Source organism: Muntiacus reevesi, chromosome 1, assembly GCF_963930625.1.
Source record: "Muntiacus reevesi chromosome 1, mMunRee1.1, whole genome shotgun sequence".
NCBI lineage: Eukaryota > Metazoa > Chordata > Mammalia > Artiodactyla > Cervidae > Muntiacus > Muntiacus reevesi.
Genome location: NC_089249.1, coordinates 92,809,513 through 92,828,791, shown reverse-complemented (window position 1 = coordinate 92,828,791; position 19,279 = coordinate 92,809,513). Strand labels below are relative to the sequence as shown.

General features: G+C 37.4%; 1 protein-coding gene across 12 annotated transcripts in view; it reads right to left on the bottom strand.

The window, feature by feature from the left end:
* ST7L (suppression of tumorigenicity 7 like) overlaps window positions 1-19,279 on the bottom strand; it is a 102,029-nt gene that overhangs the window by 80,372 nt on the left and 2,378 nt on the right. For 11 of the 12 annotated variants that reach the window (XR_010659203.1, XR_010659201.1, XR_010659205.1 and 8 more), the window contains exons 2-5: window positions 19,060-19,142; window positions 15,806-15,968; window positions 10,994-11,048; window positions 7,676-7,791 (exon numbers count right to left, since the gene is read on the bottom strand). Coding sequence is in view for 9 of the 12 variants with exons in the window: in XM_065906928.1 (XP_065763000.1) it covers window positions 7,676-7,791; window positions 10,994-11,048; window positions 15,806-15,968; window positions 19,060-19,142 (417 nt within the window). In the remaining 3 variants the exon portion in view is untranslated. Of the gene's footprint in view, window positions 1-7,675; window positions 7,792-10,993; window positions 11,049-15,805; window positions 15,969-19,059; window positions 19,143-19,279 lie in introns of those variants that run through there. The other variant, XM_065906965.1, reaches the window with a different exon arrangement.

The following is a 19,279-nucleotide window of genomic DNA, read 5'->3' as shown; positions in this document are numbered from 1 at the left end:
AAACATAAATCTTACATTTATATGAGTATCTGTAAAGATCAATGTGGAACCAATAGTCCATTTCTGGATTATCATTCATGGATAAAGTCCAGTTCAGTCTGAAACTGGGATTTTGCATACCTCTAGAAGTACTACATAAAACTTTGTAATGACCAAAATGGGACACATAATTTTAAGAGAATCAACCTCTAAAGCTTCAACTTTACATGACTCTTTCCTGTGTCTGATCTAATTGAAGTATGTTTCTCTGATTAGTCTATCTGTTACACTGGTTTCTCTTTCCTACCCAACACAGGTTCCTTGCCTCACCCTGCTATCTTAAAGATATATTACCTATTCCTATTTCATAAAAGAAAAGCTTACTTTTCACCCATCTTGAATCTTTCCAAGGTGCATTGCCCTAGAGTGTAAAAATGCCCAGGTGCCTCAGGAACAAGTTAAAGTCTGGGTTTTGGAGCAACCGTTTTTAATCAAGAAACCTATAGTAGAGATTTGTGCCATTCTCTTATTTAACAGCTCAGTAGAAGAAGCTCAGTACTAGAAATACAAGGGGCTACCCTCATGGTGGCAACCCATTCCAGTACTCTTGCCTAGCAAATCCCATGGACGGAGGAGCCTGGTGTCCATGGGGTAGCAAAGAGTCCGACACGACTGAGCGACTTCACTTTCACTTTCTTTGACCCTCATGGCTCTGCTGGTAAAGAACCCACCTGCCAATGCAGAAATAGAGTAGTCTGGCTGCTGGAAGTTCTGAATTCAAGTATATTGTAGAGTGGGGAGGGAATAATAATTTTTGCCAGTTCCATTTATCAGCACCCTTTCTCCCCTTACTATCAAGCATGCACTGTTCCTAAGGGAAGGTTCTCGCATAGTAAGGCAAAGAAAGCATTGCTGCTGCTGCTGCTAAGTCGCTTCAGTCGTGTTCGACTCTGTGCAACCCCATAGATGGCAGCCCACCAGGCTCCCCCGTCCCTGGGATTCTCCAGGCAAGAACGCTGGAGTGGGTTGCCATTTCCTTCTCCAATGCATGAAAGTGAAAAGTGAAAGTGAAGTCGCTCAGTCGTGTCCAACTCTTAGCAACCCCATGGATTGCAGCCTACCAGGCTCCTCCGTCCATGGGATTTTCCAGGCAAGAGTACCGGAGTGGGTTGCCATTTCCTTCTCACACTGTGAGTGAAAGTGAAATCACTCAGTCGTGTCCGCCTCTTTGCGACCCCATGGACTGTAGCCTACCAGGCTTCTCCATCCATGGGATTTTCCAGGCAAGGGTACTGGAGTGGGTTGCCATTTCCTTCTCCAAAAGAAAGCATTAGTAAGGGATAATAAAGGCAGTGGAATCTTGTTTTGGCCAAGTGATAAGCTCAAGGCAAGGCTCTAAGACTTACCTATCTTTTCATCTTAGAATCTGAATTCAGAAGAGAGATGGCTGTCATAGGGATGAATGCTAACATGGCTATTTGAATTTAAAAAATGAAGTAAAAAAAAAAATGAAGTCAGACTTCTCTGTCAGAAAGTATGCCTGATTTGGTTAACAGGAATAACAATGAGAACTCACCCAGCCAAATATGTTATATGGAGGACCTTTTTCAGAGCTGGAAGAGCCAAATATGTAGCTCTAAGGATTTGACAAAAACATAAAGTATAAGATTCCATTTAGAACTATATGGTCAAAAGAAACTTACATTTTTAGCAAAAAATTACACAAAACTGTTCAGGACTGGGGGAAACAGAGACTCTTGGAGGGCACAAACAAAATCTTGTGCACACCAGAACCCAGGGGAAAGGAGCAGTGACCTCAGAAAACTGAGGCAGACCTGCCTGTCAGAGTTTGAGAGTCTCCTGCAGAGGCATAGGTCAGAAGTGGTCTACTGAGGGGATGGGGCACAGGCAGCAGCAGCCCTGGGAGGGGTGTGTTGGCATAAGTTCTTTTTGAAGGTTGAAGGTTACTTTTGAAGAAAGTAGGGAAAACCACTAGACCATTCAGGTATGACCTAAATCATATCCCTTATGACTAAACAGTGGAAGTAAGAAATAGATTTAAGGGACTAGATCTGATAGACAGAGTGCCTGATGAACTATGAATGGAGGCTCATGACATTGTACAGGAAATAGGAATCAAGACCATCCCCAAGAAAAAGAAATGCAAAAAAGCAAAATGGCTGTCTGAGGAGGTCTTACAAACAACTGTGAAAAGAACAGAAGCGAAAAGCAAAGCAGAAACAGAAAGACATACCCACTTGAATGCAGAGTTCCAAAGAACAGCAAGGAGAGATAAGAAAGCCTTCCTCAGTGATCAATGCAAAGAAATAGAGGAAAACAATAGAATGCGAAAGACTAGAGATCTCTCCAAGAAAATTAGAGATACCTAGGGAACTTTTCATATGAAAATGGGCACAAAAAGGACAGAAATGGTATGGACCTAACAGAAGCAAGAGATATTAAGAAGGGGTGGCAAGAATACAGAGAACTATACAAAAAAGATCTTCACGAACCAGATAATCACGATGGTGTGATCACTCACCTAGAGCCAGATATCCTGCCATGCGAAGTCAAGTGGGCCTTAGGAAGCATCACTACGAACAAAACTAGTGGAGGTGATGGAATTCCAGTTGAGCTCTTTCAAATCCTGAAAGATGATGCTGTGAAAGTGCTGCACTCAATATGCCAGCAAATTTGGAAAACTCAGCAGTGGCCATGGGACTGGAAAAGGTCAGTTTTCATTCCAATCCCAAAGAAAGGCAATGCCAAAGAATGCTCAGACTACCACACAATTGCACTCATCTCACACACCAGTAACGTAATGCTCAAAATTCTCCAAGACATGCTTCAGCGATATGTGAATCGTGAACTTCCAGTTGTTCAAGCTGGTTTTAGAAAAGGCAGAGAAACCAGAGATCAAATTGCCAACATCCGCTGGATCATCGAAAAAACAAGAGAGTTCCAGAAAAACATCTATTTCTGCTTTACAGACAATGCCAAAGCCTTTGACTGTGTGAATCACCACAAACTGTGGAGAATTCTGAAAGAGATGGGAATACCAGACCACCTGACCTGCCTCTTGAGAAATCTGTACCCAAGTCAGGAAGCAACAGTTAGAACGAGACATGGAACAACTGACTGGATCCAAATAGGAAAAGGAGTATGTCAAGACTGTACACTGTCACCCTGCTTATTTAACTTATATGCAGAGTACATCATGAGAAACACTGGGCTGGAGGAAGCTCAAGCTGAAATCAAGATTGCTGGGAGAAATATCAATAACCTCAGATATGCAGATGACACCACCCTTATGGCAGAAAGTGAAGAAGAACTGAAGAGTCTCTTGATGAAAGTGAAAGAGGAAAGTGAAAAAGTTGGCTTCAAGCTCAACATTCAGAAAACTAAGATCATGGCATCTGGTCCCATCACTTCATGGCAAATAGATGGGGAAACAATGGAAACAGTGTCAGACTTTATTTTTTTGGTCTCCAAAATCACTGCAGATGGTGACTGCAGCCAAGAAATTAAGACGCTTACTCCTTGGAAGAAAAGTTATGACCAACCTAGACAGCATATTAAAAAGCAGAGACAAAAAAAAAAAAAAAGCAGAGACATTACTTTGGTGACAAAGGTCCATCTAGTCAAGGCTATGGTTTTTCCAGTAGTTATGTATGGATGTGAGAGTTTGACTATAAAGAAAGCTGAATGCCAAAGAATTGATGCTTTTGAACTGTGGTGATGCAGAAGACTCTTGAGAGTCCCTTGAACTGCAAGGAGATCCAACCAGTTCATCCTAAAGGAAATCAGTCCTGAATATTCATTGGAAGGTCTTATGTTGAAGCTGAAACTCCAATACTTTGGCCACCTGATGCAAAGAACTGACTCATTTGAAAAGACCCTGGGGCTGGGAAAGATTGAAGGCAGGAGGAGAAGGGGACAACAGAGGATGAGATAGTTGGATGGCATCACCGACTCAATGGACATGAGCTTGAGTAAACTCTGGGAGTTGGTGACAGACAGGGAGGCCTGGCATGCTGCAGTCCATGGGGTCGCAAAGAGTCAGACACAAATGAGTGACTAAACTTAACTGAACTGAGTAACCCTATCATAGAGCCTGTAGACTCCAGGAATTGGTTGCCTCAGGCCAAACAACTAACACGGAGGGAGCAGCTCCTTATTGCAAAATTCAGGCTTAAATTGGAAAAAATAGGGAAAATCACTAGGCCATTCAAGTATGATGTAAATCAAATCCCTTATGATTATACACTGCTCAGTCATGTCTGACTCTTTGCTACCTCATGGACTGTAGCCTGCCAGGCTCCCACCAGCAGAAAATTGGATTAAAGATTTACTGAGTATGGCCCTGCCCACTAGAGAAAGACCGAGTTTCCCCACAGCTAGTCCCTCCCATCAGGAAGCTTGCACAAGCCTCTTATCTTCAGCCATCAGAGGGCAGACAGAAGAAACAAGAACTAGAATCCCATAGTCTCCAAAATAAAAACCACAATCACAGAAAGCTAACCAAAATGATCATATGGATCACAGCCTTGTATAACTCAATGAAGCTATGACCCATGCCATGCAGGGCCACCCAAGATAGACAGGTCATGGTGAAGAGTTCTGACAAAATATGGTCCACTGGAGAAGGGAATGGCAAACTACTTCAGCATTCTTGTGTTGAGAATCCCATGAACATCATGAAAAGGCAAAAAGATATGACACCAGAAGATGAGCTCCCCAGGTGGACAGGTGTCCAATATGCTACTGGGGAAGAGCAGAATAACAGCTCCAGAAAGAAAGAAGAGACTGGGCCAAAGTGGAAATGACGCTCAGCTGTGGATGTGTCTAGTGGTGAAAGTAAAGTCTGATTCTGTAAAGAACAAAATCGCATAGGAGCCTGGAAGATTAGGTTCATGAATCAAGGTAAATGAGACATGGTCAAGAAGGTAATGGCAAAGTGAACATCAACATCTTAGAAATCAGTGAACTAAAATGGACAAGAATGGGAAAATTTAATTCAGATGACCATTATATCTACTACTGTGGGCAAGAATCCCTTAGAAAAAATGGAGTAGGCATCATAATCAACAAGAGTCCGAAATGCTATATTTGGGTGCAATCTCAAAAATAACAGAGTGATCTTGGTTCATTTCCAAGGCAAACCACTCCACATCACAGTAATCCAAGTCTGTGCCTTAACCACTAAAGATGAAGAAGCTGAAATAGACTGGTTCTATGAAGACCGACAAGACCTTCTAGAACTAACACCAAAAAAAAAAAAATGCCCTTTTCATTATATGGGATTGGAATACAAAAGTAGAAAGTTAAGAGATATCTGGAGTAACTGGCAAGTGTGGTCTTGAGTATAAAATGAAGCAGAGCAAAGGCTAATAGGGTTTTGTCAAGAGAATGCACTGGTCATAGCAAACAGTCTTTCAACAACACAAAAGACAACTCTACACATGGACACCAACAGATGGTCAATATCGAAATCAAACTGATTATATTCTTTGCAACCAAAGATGAAACAGCTCAATACAGTCAGCAAAAACAAGACCTGGAGCTAACTGTGGCTCAGATCATCAGCTCCTTACTGAAAAATTCAGGCTTAAATTGAAGAAAATAGGGAAACCACATAACCATTCAGGTTATAATTAGACACAATGCTCAGTCATGTCTGACTCTTTGCTACCTCATGGACTGTAACCTTCCAGGCTCCTCTGTCCATGGGATCTTCCAGGCAAGAATACTGGACTGGATTGCTATTTCCTTCTCCACCTGAATCTTCCCAATCCTGGTGTCAAACCCGGGTCTCTTGTGTCTACTGCATTGCAGATGGATACTTTACCTCTGAGCCAGAGGGGAAGCCTCAGTGAAAGTGACAAATAGAGTCAAGGGATTAGATCTGGTAGACAATAATACCTGAACAACTATGGACAGAGGTTCATAACACTGTACAGGATGTGGTGACCAAAACCAACCCCAAGAAAAAGAAATGCAAAAAGGCAAAGTGGTTGTCTGATGAGGCCTTACAAATATGGGGCCTTACAAACAGCCAAGAAAAAGAAGAGAAGTGGAAAGAGAAAAGAAAAAATGAAGTGGAAAAGTGGAAAAGAGAAAAGGAAAGATATATCCAACTGAATGCAGAGTTCCAGAGAAAAGCAAAGAGAGATGAGAAAGCCTTAAGTGAACAACACAAAGAAATAGAGGAAAACAATAGAATGGGAAAGACTAGCGATCTTTTCATGGAAATTGGAGACAGCAAGGGAACATTTCATGCAAAGATAAGCACAACAAAAAGCAGAAAAGATAAAGAAGAGGTGGCAAGATCTTAATGACCCAGATAACCACGATGGTGTGGTCACTCACCTAGAGCCAGACATTCTGGAGTGTGAAAGTGTCAACTCACTGGAAAAGACCCTGAAGCTGGGAAAGATCCCAGGCAAGAAGAGAAGAGGGCAACAAAGGATAAAATGGTTGGACAGCATCACTGACTGACTCAATGGACGTAGTTTGAACAAACTCCAGAAGATAGTAAAGGACAGGGAAGCCTGGCATGGTGCAGTCTGTGGGGTCACAACGAGTCGGACACGACTTAGCAACTGAACAACATAAAGTGATTGGGAAGATTAAATTAGTATCTTTATATAAATTGCTTAGAACGGTGCTTCATATATAATAAGTGTTATACAAGAGTTAGCTATTATCAATGAAACTGCTTAAAACACCTGCAACATCAAAGCTATTCAATCATTTATATTTCCATCAAAGAATAAATATTATTATTTACAGTATACCAGGCAGTGTGTTAGATAAGGATTCAAAGATGACAAGTATAGTCCCTTATATCCAAAGTTTCACACATTATTAGGGAGGACAAACATTTAAGCAACATCATAATATTAACAAATAAGTTTTTACAGTTGAATAAACTAACTAAAATTATTTTACTGAGGTTTGGACTAAGTACTGTTGAACTGCAGAGAAGATCAGAGAAGGCTTCCCAGAGAATAAGACTTTTAATTTTGAAGGATAAAAGTAGAAGCATAGATAAGGTGGAAAAGGGCATTCAAAATAGTTGTGATAAAGATCCCTGTCAATCAGTCCGACATGATTCAGCAACAAAACAACAACTTTAAGCCAAATATTTAAGAGTCTCCATACTCACTTCTACAGAAAAGATTAGAGAGAACTAAACTCAGACATTTCTATGATCTTCCACAACTTTACATGTTTCTCTGAATTATGGCTGGAATAAAATACACCCAATTTTTCTCCATATGCTGTGCCCCAATGTTTAACTCTGCCTTATTCTTTTTTTTTATGTATGATTTCAGGTGTTAATCTCCCCAAGCAAAACTGGGTACACTCTTCTCTGCATAAGCAATTGTTGGATTTGATCTAAAAGGTTTTTTAAGTTGTAAAAAAAACAACTAAATTAATTTGTATAAAATAATTTAAATTCTGTATAAGACAAAAGAGTATAATAATAACCTATTTTAGAGTCATAATTAGTATTATGATTTAATACTAATGATTAAATGATTTAATTGATTAGAATCAATTTATTCTGGGTTTCTTATCAATGATACGAACAACTCCAAGCCAAATAACTCTGTATAATAAATTACACTAAAAAACTTCGAAAATAATTGTAATGACTACTATTTACCCCAAGAACAGATATGACACATACCTGTGTCTGAAGGACGTAAAAAGTCTGTGTCACAGGTGAAAAAGGTCTGATGGTCCTGAGCTGACAAATTCATATCATAGTATGTAAGTGGCTCTTTACCAGTCACCCAAGTGTATCTTTACCAAAACACAAGAAAATATGTAAATTGAACGTGAGAGAGCATCAGTCAGTTACAATAGGCACTACTTAAAACTCAAAATTTACTACTACATTTTATTTAAGGACATTTCAAAAGCTTATTGTAATCAATAAAACAAAAGAGATAACCTACATAAACTACCTACAGTACAATAATAAAACATCTAAAACCAAAAGGGAAAAGGCTAGATTATTCAACAAACAGTGCTTCAAATTGAATCTGAAGGGACAAAACAATTTGACTGCAACATACACCTCATTAACTGTACTTAAATTCTCAGTGAATTAGAATTAAATATGAAAAGTAAAACTATAAATAAGCTAGAAGAAAACACCCTAAAACCATCAGGAATTAATAGCAGATAACAAGCTGGCTAATAAATTAAAATAACTAATTTTTACTTTTCACCTATAAAATTGGCAAATATATGTCATCAAGAGTGAGGTGGGATATCAATTCACACATATTCCTGTTATAAATTGGTATTTACATTTCTCTTCCCAGAAATCAATTATATAGTATCAAGAGTCTTAGTGCCACAACTACTGAAGCCTGCATGCCTAGAGCCTATGCTCCACAACAAGAGAAGCTATGGCAATGAACAGCCTGTGCACCGCAAGGAAGAGCAGCCCCTACTTGCCACAATTAGAGAAAAGCCTGGATGCAGCTATGAAGACTCAGCGTAACCAAAATTAATTAATTAATTATTTTTAAAAGAGACTTAAAAACATTCACACCTACTTAGAGGATGGGCAAATGGAATTCCATTTTACCACTCTACTTTTGTTTATTTTTGAAATTTTTCAACATTAAAAGAAGAAAAAATTCAAAGGGAAGAAAAAAACTGTTCACACTTTTTGATTCAATAACCGTAGTGCTACAAATCAACTCGAAGAAAATAATCATATATGTGAATAAATATTTATATATAAAGATATCCTTCTAGAGTAAATGTTAACAGTGAACTATAATCTGTGATCTGGAGAGGGGAGCAGTAGATAAGTTATATATGGTGCTTCTATAATAAATTCATGTTTTAAAAAAAAATTCATGTTTTGAAGTAATTCTGTGGGAAATTCACATATGGTGAATTTCATATATCATGATGTTCAAGTTTTGTTTCTATATATGCATATATAGAAGAGAGTGTGGATGGAAACACTAATAGTAGTTATCTCTTCATGGGAGAAAAAGGTGATTTTTTTACTTTCTTTTTATATATCTCTTTATTTTCCAACTTTCTACAGTGAACAGGTATATATTTTGCAATCAGAAAAGGCAGTTTAAAAGCACATTATATATACATGATCAAAGATTTTAAGCTATTTAATAAGTTGTCTTGCTATTTAAAGTTTTCAGCTATTTTGCAAGAAACTATCATGAAGAAAAAAGAAAAAGCAAGTCCTTGTTCACTTAGCAAAGTTTGGTACACATTCTAAAATCATAAAAAAAATTTAACATTCTATATTAATCCCAAAATGATTTGAAGCAGTTAAAAAATATATGTATAGCATCAATAACTCAGGGCTTCCCTGGTGGCTCAGCGGTAAAGAATCCACTTGCAGGGGATGTGGATTCAATCCCCGGGTCAGGAAGATCCTCTGGAGAAGGAAATGGCAACCCACTCCCGTATTCTTCCCTGGGAAATCTCAGGGACAGAGGAGCCTGGTGGGCTACAGTCCATGGGGTCACAAAAATCAGACACAACTTAGCAACTACACAACAAAACAACAAATCAATAACCTAAATTAGAAGCAAATTTTAAAAGACTCAATAAAGCAAAACAAGGATTGGGCCATAAAATGGCCCACAGCAATGAGTTCTATAAATTTGTTAAAGGCTGGCTATAATACAAGTCTAAGCTTCCCAGAGCCATACAATAATTACCAATGCATTTTAGACTTTCACATTAAGACAAACTAATCATTCAAACAGAAGCATTAAGAGTTCCTTATCCTGGGCTTCCCCGGTGGCTCCCTGGTCAAGAATCCGCCTGCCAATGCAGGCATGGGTTCAATCCCTGATCCAGGAAGATCCCACATGCCCCAGAGCAACAAACCCTGTGTACCACAACAGTTGAGCCTTTGTTCTAGATCTCAGGAACCACAACTACTGAGCCCATGTGCCACAATTACTGAAGCTTGTGCACCTAGAGCCTGTGTTCTACAACAAGAGAAGCCATGACAATGAGAAGCTAGCACACCACAACCAAAGAAAAGCCCACGCAGCAACAAAGACCCAGCACAGCCAAAAATAAATAAATAAGTAAAATTATAAAAAAGAGTTCCTTACACTAAGATAAGAAATTTCTCTTTGAGATTTTCATGAAGTAGATACTTATAAGATAACAAAAATAACAGCCTAAAAGCTTTTTAATAAACAGTGAGAAGTTCAAGGACCTGTTTCTTGCAGAATCCCTTAATATAGGGCAATTGCATCTATCAGAAAAGGCTAGCTTTGACTTCCCAGGATGTGACTGTCCTACACTATCAAGTACTTATGCACAAGGATTACTGCTTAATCATTCTGTATCCCCGTCATTTTGTACAATGTCCACATACAGTAGACATAAACTATTTCTTGTTCAGTGAATTAAGTAACATACCCCATGCTATCCCCAGGTAAAACACAGCCCCTTTCCAAACAGATAAAGTTATCTTTTTTCATAAGTTTCAACAGTTTTCTCATTTAGAGTAAAAACCAGAAGAGCAATAGACACAGTAGTATAGCTAGGAAATGGCAATATAAAATGCAATACAAAAATAGCATACCCTGTACTGTTGTACAAATGAAATTTATATTCACATTCAGATTGATATTGTCTAGTAAACTGTCAAATAACTGTCAAACTTTAAATTGAGCATGTATGCACAGGAATATGCTGACATTTATAATTTTTCTTAACCTCATGAATTCTTTGAAAAGGCTTTCTGTCATAAACCAAGGAGCAAATGTACACTTATTATATATCACAAACATGGCTTGAAGCAATGTTTCTCATGATAAAAGTAAACATATTCAAGACGCAGAAAATTAAACTCTGGGCTAACCATTTTACCTTATTATATATCTGTAACTCCAACTAGAAGAGCTATGATATATCTGTAAAAATAAATGTTTCCATAATACTTTTACTCTAAAACCAACGTCATAATTATACTAAAAGCAAAATGTAATACCTCCTATATTCTGCTCCTCTGAAAAGATTTAGAGGATTTCTCCACACTTTACATTCTAAAAAAAAGTAAAGAGAAAAAGGGGGGAATTAAGACAGTTTAATCTAATGTAGTTAAATACTAATTCAGCCAACATGCTAAACACAATGCTGGCCACGTATAACACAAAGATGAATAAGGCATGGATCATCCCTGCTGTCACGCAGCATATAATCAAATCTAGTTATTCCCTTATTTCTGCCTCTGTAGCCTTTCATCCACAATTGAAGTACAGAACTTACCATACTACAAAGTGACTATCTGTTTGGTTTTCAGTTTCTCCCTTTAAAATACAAGCTTTTAAAACTTTGCTCATTTTTGTATTTCTAGAACTTACCACAGAATCTGAACTAACTTGTTTAACTGAATTACATGTGGCATGAGAATCAGTTATGTAAACTATCACCTAAACTGTGTGAAAAGTGCTATGGTAAAGAGATGTTTTGTTCTAAGAATAAAAAGGAAGTGATTTAAAGTTTGCTCTGGAGAAATAAGGGGAGACTTTAGAAAGGAGGTGACATTTAAACGTTGCTTTTGTTGTTGTTTAGTCATTCGATGGATATGAGTCTGAGCAACCTTCAGGAGTTGGTGATGGACAGGGAAGCCTGGCGTGCTGCAGTCCATGTGGTCACAAAGAGTCGGATATGACTGAGCGACTGAACTGAACTTAGTCACTAAGTCATGTCTGACTCCTTGCAACCTCATGGACTGCAGTGCGTCAGGCTTTAAACTTGAATCTTTTAAACTTGAACCACTGTAAAAAATGAGTAGAAGGTTGCCAGATGAAGAACAATCTAAACAGAAGTAGTATTAAAAAACCACACAGCATAGTTCAATTAGAGTACGTGGTGGAAGATTAAAGTACATCGTAGAAGGTGAGAGGGCTTCCCTGATGGCTCAGATGGTAAAGAACCTGCCTGCGATGTGGGAGACCTGAGTTCAGTCCCTGGGTTGGGAAGATTCCCTGGAGAATGGAAAGCCAATCCACTTCGGTAGTCTTGCCCGGAGAATTTCATGGACAGAGAAGCCTGGTAGGCTATAGTCCACGGGTTACAAAGAGTCGGAGATGACTGAGTAACTAACACCTAAGAAGGTGAGGAGAGCTGTAAATTAGGCTACAGAACAGACTGGGGGAAACTGATGAAGGAGCTTATATACTACATAAAGAGCTTAGACATTATTCTTAGTAAGAAGCCATCAAATGTCTATAAACAGAAAGATAACAAATATCAGGTCTTTGTCTAGATCAGTAGTTGTCAAACTACCATTCATGGAACTGCAAAGTAACAACACATTCCATACTAAATGAGAAGGCATTATTTGCCTTTTTAACTTTTTGAGTGAGTGAAGTCGCTCAGTCATGTTTGACTTTTTGCGATCTTCCCAACCCAGGGATTGAACCCAGGTCTCCCGCATTGTAAGTAGATGCTTTACCGTCTGAGCCACCCTGAGAGTGAGGGCATCCTTAAATTTTGTGCCCCAAGCATCTGACTTGCCTCACACTAGTGCCAGTCCTGCAAAGTTGGGCTGATTGTACAAAATCAATGGTTTGTAAAACTGCGGGTATTTTAAACTAGTAGTCATTGGATTCCTCACCCCTAATCTAGTAAACAGGCAACCAAATATGAAAGTTGTCTTCAATATAAGCGATTGTTTTTTGAGCTGAACTTTTTTTTTCCATGGTGTATCACTTTTACCTGAAAGAATCACCAAGAGACAAATTTATAATTATTCAGATAAATACCTGGCAGACATTTTTCTCAATGGTGAACAAAGTAGGTCTGTCAAATTCAAGGAAGAAAAAAACAGTACTTGCCGCTGATGATAGAATTTGAACTTTCAAGTACAATTAGAATTTTGAAAAACTTATATTAGTTACCATGAACTTGACAATTTCCCAATACTTAAAGGCTTTTCTGTGAAATTAGTGGTGATATTAATAATTCTCATTTTAAAAAACTAACAATGTATCAATATTTGGAAGACATGCCTAACTCAGTGAATGAGTATTTTCTAAATGAACAATGAAAGACCCATTGAAAATGGGACACCAAGGGATTCTAATGTAACAGAACATGAAGAGTTAATTGGTATAGCGTCAGATTTCATACTGCAACTAAACTTTAAGAAAGTATCTAAAAAAAAAAGTATCTCTCAATAAATTTTGCTGTTGTATTAAAAAAGAATATCCACAACTTTCTGAAAAGGGTATTAAACTATTCTTCCCTTTTCCAACTACACATCTGTGTGAGGACAGATTTTCTTCACAAATGTCAACCAAAACAACATTTCACAACAGGCAATGCCAGAAGCAGATATGAGAATAAGCTATTTTTCTTTATTAAGCTAGATAATAAAGAGATTTAAATGAATGTAAAGCAATGACAGTCTTCTGATTAAAATTTTCTATTTGGGGAAATATAATTATTTTTCATGATATGTGTCTTAGCTCAGGCTGCCATAACTAAATACCATAGCTTGGGCATAGTTATATTGGAGGTTAGAGCTTCAACACATGAATTTGAGGTGGGGGAGAGACACAGTTCAGTTCATAGAAATATGTTAACATGCAATGGGTTTCTGTTATTTTTAAAACAATTGATAAATATTGTTAAAATTTGTTTCAATTTCTAATATGGTAAATACCGGGCATATAATCAATATTTAAACAAAAGCTCTGTGAGGTACTCAATAATTTTAAAGAGTATAAAGATTCCTGGATCTAAAAAGTTTGAGAACCACTTTCTTATAGTAAAGGGAGAAAATGTGCTAAAAGGAGAAGTATCATAGGCAAGGAAACTAGTTAGGATGCACAGTAATAATCCAGGAAAGAGATATCTAAGGCCCAGATATGGGGCAATGAATGCTGAACTAAAAGAAGGCAGAGCAGGGTCAAGGTAATTTTTGAGGGGAAACCAATGAGGGTCAATAGTCTGGAGAAGGAAGGGGAAATAAGAGAGATATTACCTAAAACAACTCAAAGATTTCTCTTATGGAAATTAATAGATTTTAGGATTGTGGAGAGTATCTATTGAAAAGATAATCAGCAGCTTCACTTTGGACTGTAAGCTTAGGATTGCTGAGGGCCATCAAAGGTGAAGATTTCTAGCAGAGTTAGAAATGTGGGTCTAGAACATAAAAGAGAGCTTGAGGGCAGAAATTTAAAATTGGCTCTCCCAATATATATGTCTATGGACAACAATATTATAGAATAAGATGCAGATACCTAGGGAGAGAAAGTGGAACCAAAGAACTTTGACTCAATCTCAAAACAGGGTGTAAGACTATATAATGTATTATTGTTATAATTATTTACAACTGGACTGTGAGCTTCCTGATGACAGATCTATGTCATATTCATTTTAACATGACTTATTCTTGAGAGCTTGTTTGGAGGTTCTAGCAGGGGAGCGCAGCTACTCGTATACCCTTGACCAAAGACTGGTCCTCCTCTCTTGGGAATGGTCATACTCCTCCACCGAGCATGCAGCTTTGGAAGGGATGCACATGGAGTGGTTAGGAAGGAAGGGGACACCTGCCTAGCCAGCCAGATAAGCCGAATCAACCGTGGCAATCAATGGGGTGACAGATGTTGCAGCCAGATCGCCCTCACATCCAATATGCTTTATTCTTAAGAGTTCTATAATTACTTTACGAAAGGGGAGAAAGGAGAAGAGGAAAGAAAATTACCATTATTCCTTCCCGTACTTCCTGAATGGCTGTCAGCCCCATCCCTACTAATCCTGGTCAACTCCCACTCAAGCTTTATGGCTCAGTTTAAATGGTTCTTTCTCAGAGAACTTCCCTGACCACACATAAAAAGTGCCAACAATTTCACTCAGGTAGTATTCTTCTACTAAACTAATATAAATATCAAGTTTAGTTTACTGAACAAATGAGACATTATGGCATTCTACAGAATTAACTCATTTGTATTATTATTGTACGATTATAACCTACACCAAATGAAAGTGAAAATGAAGTCACTCAGAACTGTCCAACTGTCTGAGACCCCATGGACTGTAGCCTACCAGGTTCCTCTGTCCATGAGATTTTCATACCAAATGAAAGGAACAATAATCCAAAAATGTCATTTCTATTTGGCTTCAAAGATTTTACTTTCTTAATTGTATAATTACCAGATAAATATAGAAGAATGTTCTACAATTTAAGTATGACAACAGAATATTCATACATTGACAAGAGATTTTGATGCCTTTGTAAATATACTGACAAGAAAAAATATTTTTCCTAACTTTGCTCTCTTGGCAGAGATGGCTAATTGTCTCTGTTCTCTCCTTTATCAGTAATAAGATCCCCTTTTCACCTGGACACATGTACATTGAGAAAATGATTACAATTTCTAACCCCCCTTAAAGCTAGCTCTAACCATTTGATAAAGATCTGACCAGTAGAAAGTAAGTCAAAATAGTATGTAACGCTTCTGCGAAGTATCCTTGATTGCTGTGGGGAAAGTGTCTTTGTCCTGACCTAGTCTCCTTCCTGCTGACTAGAATGTGGGCATGATGGCTGAAGCCAGAGCAACTGTCTTGGAACACAAGGAAAAACTGTACAGGATATGGCAGGCTAATAAAACAGAAGGAGTCAAAAAAAAAAAAAAATAGAAGGAGTCTAGGTCTCTGACGATCATTGCTCTCCATATCAGCCATTAAACCTGTATTTAAAGGAAAGACAAACTTCTATTGTTAAATGTTTTCTATCTGCCATGGTCAAACACAATCTTAACTATACAGCTCTAAAAACATTTCATTTCACCTGACAAATTCTGCCTGCTGGTTTCGCTTTCTCTGTTGTTGGAAGGAGAACCTGGCTCTGAAATGCTGCTTTCTGTTCCTCCCATCAATGGTCGCAAATGGCTTACAGAAACTTGCTCAATAAAAGATGTGCCATGCTTATGAAAGTACCACCATTCAAATACCTGTGACAGAGAGAAAACATCTTCCATTTAAAACAGAACTGATCAGCAGATATGAGTTCAAATCAAAACATTCTCTCAAGATGTTCCTGTTTAATTCAGTCTTTAAATGTACTTTCCTTCCAAATAACAAGTCAAACGCAAGATTCCCTGATAACACATACCAAGCCGAGGTAAATGCCTTCTTATAGCTTTGTCATAAAATTCAGACAAGCTTAGGCAACACTACAAGAAATATGTCTGTAAATAAAGCATTTACAAAACAATAAGTATTTAAGCTATAAATAATATGTTACCTTACAATGTCATTTTAGTCTATCTGTAGCGCAATTAAAAGAAAAATAATTTTGAAACAGCTAGTATGATGTGCTTAACCACTAATCTAGGGTTAAAATGCCCACACTGACTCCCAATTCAGCCATACTTTACCTGTGTGTTTTGTGTAAGTCACTTAAATTCTCAGAGCCTCAATGTCCTATTGAGCAAATATGGTTGACAAGAATTAGAAGTTCTTCTGAACAATAAAGTACTAATCCAGTATTTGGCAGTACTGTTAATGTAGGTTAAAAGTCAGGTTGATTCCCATATTGAACCATTTAAAAATCAGGATATTCCTTTCTTTCTGTTTCCACGGTTTATCACTGCTGTAAGAGGAAATCAAAAGCAGCTCTCTGTGCTGAATTAGCAGAGTGTTTCACATTTGGATACTCCGGCCTTTTCAGCTCCCTTTGCTGGCTTCTCTGGGTGTAAGCTTAAACGACATATCCGAAGGGAATTTTTCCTGATTCCACAGAATGAAAAACTATTTTATGTACTCCCATAGGCTCTTTTTTTCCTTTCAGAATAAACTTTGTACTCATAATAACTAAACAACTGACTTTGCTGCTATTCTTCAAGCTCCCAAGCACACAACCTCTTCAGGTAGAAATAACACAGCACAACTAGCTTCCTCATTTCAGGTGGTAAAAGAAATTATAAATAACTTTGCTAATAAAAACTCATCAGTAGTTCAAGGGTAATGACACAATTCAACCTTTAAAACGTTATTTGAATTCCTAATTTTTATAAATTTAAAACTCTGATTTGAAAAAAGTAACAAATTTTAAAAACTGTTTTACGTATTATATGTTATGAATCAACATTAAATGTGTGTGTGTGTGTGTGTGTAAGTTTTCTCCCCTCCTTATAAACAAGAAAATTAGGACTCAATTCATGTTACTTGCCCAAATGGCAGAGTCAAGACTCAAAACTTCATCTGCTGGTTGCAAAAGCAATGCTTTTTCCACTATATTAGCTGTTTAAAGATAGTTTATCTCCTTTATTTAGATTTTTATCAGTTCAGTTCAGTCACTCAGTCCTGTCCAACTTTTCGACCCCATGGACTGGAGCATGCCAGGCGTCCCTGTCCGTCACCAACTCCCAGAGTTTACTCAAACTCATGTCCATTGAGTCGGTGATGTCATCCAACCATCTCATCCTCTGTCATCCCCTTCTCCTCCCGCCTTCAATCTTTCCCAGCATCAGGGTCTTTTCAAATGAGTCAGTTCTTCACATCAGGTGGCCAAAGTATTGGAGCTTCAGGTTCAACATCAGTCCTTCCAATAAATATTCAGGACAGATTTCTTTTAGGATAGACTGGTTAGATCTCCTTACAGTCTATTCTGTGGCAAAATATGCTAAATTATGAAAAGGATTTATAAATCAACAAATTTTTAGGCTTTTAAAAACAGAGTTTTCAATAAAAAAATTTAAAAAATAAAAATAAAAACAGAGTTTTCATCCAGAATTCCTCAACAATTTTTTTAAAGTCGAGAGAAAAGTCTCTTTTTCATCTGGCATTTCTCTTTAACAAAATGGTCAAGTGTCTCTATAGGAAAAAAAAAACAAAACTCCAATACAAATGCTATTATTTTTACATTTCTACTATAGTTACAGAGCACCACCTAGAGATGAGAAAAAAATTTAGAAAAATTTCATTCGCCATGCATGCCATAATATTTCCTAAGATTTTTATCTGTAGCAGTATTTTTCCAAAGTTGATACTAGGAAACACTAGCTCCTAGGGATGTTAACAAAGATTACAAATTTTTTAAAAATCTTTTCAAATTAAAAATGATAGCATGGTTAAATAAAGCAAGAGAAAACTGAATTAAACAGGCTTCTTTCTTGCGTAACTTCTTAGAATGACACGGCCAAAATTCAACAAGAGCTACTATGTTGTTGCAAGTTTTCACACACATTATCTCAGTTAATCCTCATAACTATGAAACTGATACTATTTTTTATTTTTTTTTGCCAAGTCAGGCAGCTCATGGGATCTTAAGGTTCTGGACCAGGGATCCAACCGGGCCTTCAGCAGTCAAACCAGGGAGCCCTAAACCAATGGACCACCAGGGAATTACCAAGGTGATACTGTTAGAATCCCCAGTGTACAGATGAGGAAACTGGAGCTTTAGAAAAGTTAATTCATTTGCTCAAAGTCACACAACTAAAGTGATGGTTAGTCTACTCTACTCTTAAACACTCTAGAGAGGTAAACGGCAGGTAGACTATAAGTCCAATTCAAGACACATATAAATTTTTAGTCTGCTCAATGTTGCCAGCATTAAAGTACTGGACGACTTAAGATAAAAACTTTATATCCAGCTTTTCTTGAAATCATTTGAAAAAATTGGAAGTTCTAGTAATACTGGTCTGCAAATCTACATGGCAACAATTATCTTTAGCCTTCTCTAGAAGGAACATAGCCTTTTCTAGAAGGAACATGTACTGTCCAGATTATCCAGTCTTCAAAGTAAATAAAAATTTTATTTTTTATACTCTGCCCATTTTACTCATTTTTGTTACCTAGCCAAGCTTACCAGCACTTAGTGGGGGAACTCACCTCCCACTACACTCCCCACCACATACACTCTATTATATGCAAATGAATACTACCAATCTCTAAAAGTAGCAAGGAAGTTGCAGTGTTTTTTAAAATGCTTTTTCACATTTTAAGAATGCTAATCTATAAGTATTTATAATTACTGTAATAATTTAAACAGATTTGATTTTTAGATAAACACGAAGCATGAAGGAAATGGAAACTACTTACAAATATTAGTCCTGATATCAAAGAAGATGTCCCTGTAAGTGCCACATAGAATTTGGGTGTCAATGAATTTAAAAATACTGTCACTGTCAAAAAGAAAAAACAAATCAAAGTTTAAAAGTACTGAAGTTACAAATATGTAGGTGTCTTTATGAGTGAAGGAACAAAAGTAGATTAGTATGACATTCCTTTGAGAAAGTTGTAATTTTTAAAAAAGCTACTT